Source organism: Gavialis gangeticus, unplaced genomic scaffold, assembly GCF_001723915.1.
Source record: "Gavialis gangeticus isolate Ggan-Ray unplaced genomic scaffold, GavGan_comp1, whole genome shotgun sequence".
NCBI lineage: Eukaryota > Metazoa > Chordata > Crocodylia > Gavialidae > Gavialis > Gavialis gangeticus.
The window spans coordinates 9,480,841-9,482,770 of record NW_017729001.1 but is presented as its reverse complement, the minus strand read 5'-3'; the positions used below and the strand labels follow the sequence as shown (position 1 = coordinate 9,482,770).

Genomic DNA, 1,930 nt, shown 5'->3' with positions numbered 1-1,930 from the left:
GGAGAGGGAGGAGCAGGGGACAGGAATACTTACTGTTCTTTCATTTCTACATAATCCTCTTCATCGTGTTTTGCCAGGTCAGTTTCGCTAGCATCCTCAGTATCTGAATCAAGTGTAGAAAGATTTGATATCATTAAAAACACAGCATCAAATCATTTTAAAGAAACAGGTCATTTTTATCTAGTTGCATTTATTTCTAATCAATGCTAGGGCAGCCTAAAAGGTGAATTCTGACACACTCATCTTCAGACCATTGCAAGCTGCTATCCATGTTTTCCTACACATACCTGTCCTGTTTGCTAAAACAAGTATTCAGAATAAAGCTTAATAGTACAGAAAATGAAATCAGCTGACACAAAACATCTTGTCCCTTTGTTTCTTGAATAAATCTAGCTAATTATAATAAATTAGAAAATCCTCATACTATCCATGAAAGCTAGTCATAACATGAGGGATGTGTTGTAGACTTTCTTACATTTTTATCCCTGCCATAGTCTCTTTGCTACAACAAACCCCAGCTCCTTTACAAGTCTCAGGACCACTCCAAACTTTACCTGAACCCCAGAACAAAAAAATAATAGAACTAAATTCTGTTACGTTTTACAACAGAGACAAGACTTCCACTAAGGGTGCTAAGTAATGCTACTGGGAATTATTCAGCTTAGTATTCATAAGCATACACCTCACAAAAGTCCTTCAGCATCTACATGTAACAGAGACTAGTACTAATGCTTAGTGCCATCTCACACAATCTCTCTGACAGTGTAATCTGCCACTGTACTACTTTACTATGTTCTCTCACTTCACTCCTCTGTTCCTCCCCTCTTCTCACTACCTATGGACTTTCCCCCCTGTTATTACCATCCCTCTCTCCACTGAAAACTAGCCCAAACTCCACCCCCATATCCCTCCTGTTTCTCCTGCGACAGTTTTACACCAATTTCCCCTCCACTCTCTTGTGGAAATAACACAATGATTCTCAACCCGGCTGTTGCAGGGATGCTATGAAGTCCTTTCAAGGCTGCCATGAGGTATGTGCAACACTACCACTCAGGTGCGCAAACCCCAACCCACCATTCATAAAACAAACCCAGAGATGTGAAATAGAAATCCACAGCGTCAAAACCATTTGGCCTGGCCCAGTTCTTTGCAATGGGGGAACTACTGGGTTATTTTTCTGGAGCGAAAAAGTGGGGTTCCTGAAGTCTGATGGGGGGCAGGGGGGCTTGAGTCTAGAGCAGCAGTTTTCAACTTCTGTACCAGGACCGATTTGTAAACATTGATGGCCAGTCCCAACCCAGTGTCCCTCGCTCCCAACCTGCTGCCCGCACCCCCAGAGCAAGGGGCAGCAGTGTGTGTGTGAGACAAGGGGGGACCACAGAGTTCCTACATTTTTCTCCTTTAAAGGAAAATCCATTTGTAAAGTTTGTTTTCAACTCTCTCCTATATTCTTGCAACCCATTTTTGGGTCAAGACCCATGGGTTGAGAAACCCTGATCTTGAGGTTAAGATCCAAAGCAGTGACCCTCCCTGCTCCTCCTGCCCCACAGCTGCTCCTAACCAGGTCCCAGGTGGGGATGAAGCGAGTGTCAGCTCACAAAACCTCGTGCTTTTAGACATGCGCACTCAAAGCCGTAAAAACACATGCGTGTGTACGTGACACACACACACGTGCATGAGCATGTATTACGCGTACAACCATTACACTGCACACACCCCTCCCCGACTAGCGAGGAAGGTGCGAGTCTCCCCCTGCCCCACCCAGGCTCCCGGGCGCGGGCCCCGCCCACCCTCGTCGGAGTCCCGGGCGCGGGCGCTGCGCTCGCCGTCCTCCTCGTCGGCGCTCTCCAGCTCCTCCTCCTCGTAGTACTCGGGGCCGGGCGGCAGGGCGTTGGGGGGCGTCCCGGGCGGCGCGGGGGCCGGCGGCGCG

The 1,930-nt window shown here is 47.9% G+C and overlaps 1 protein-coding gene across 1 annotated transcript in view; it reads right to left on the bottom strand.

The window, feature by feature from the left end:
• Positions 1-1,930, bottom strand: part of SUDS3 (SDS3 homolog, SIN3A corepressor complex component) — a 50,503-nt gene that overhangs the window by 48,365 nt on the left and 208 nt on the right. The window contains exons 2-3 of the mRNA XM_019506767.1: positions 1,791-1,930; positions 34-103 (exon numbers count right to left, since the gene is read on the bottom strand). Of these exons, the coding sequence (XP_019362312.1) occupies positions 34-103; positions 1,791-1,930 (210 nt within the window). The remainder of the gene's footprint in view (positions 1-33; positions 104-1,790) is intronic.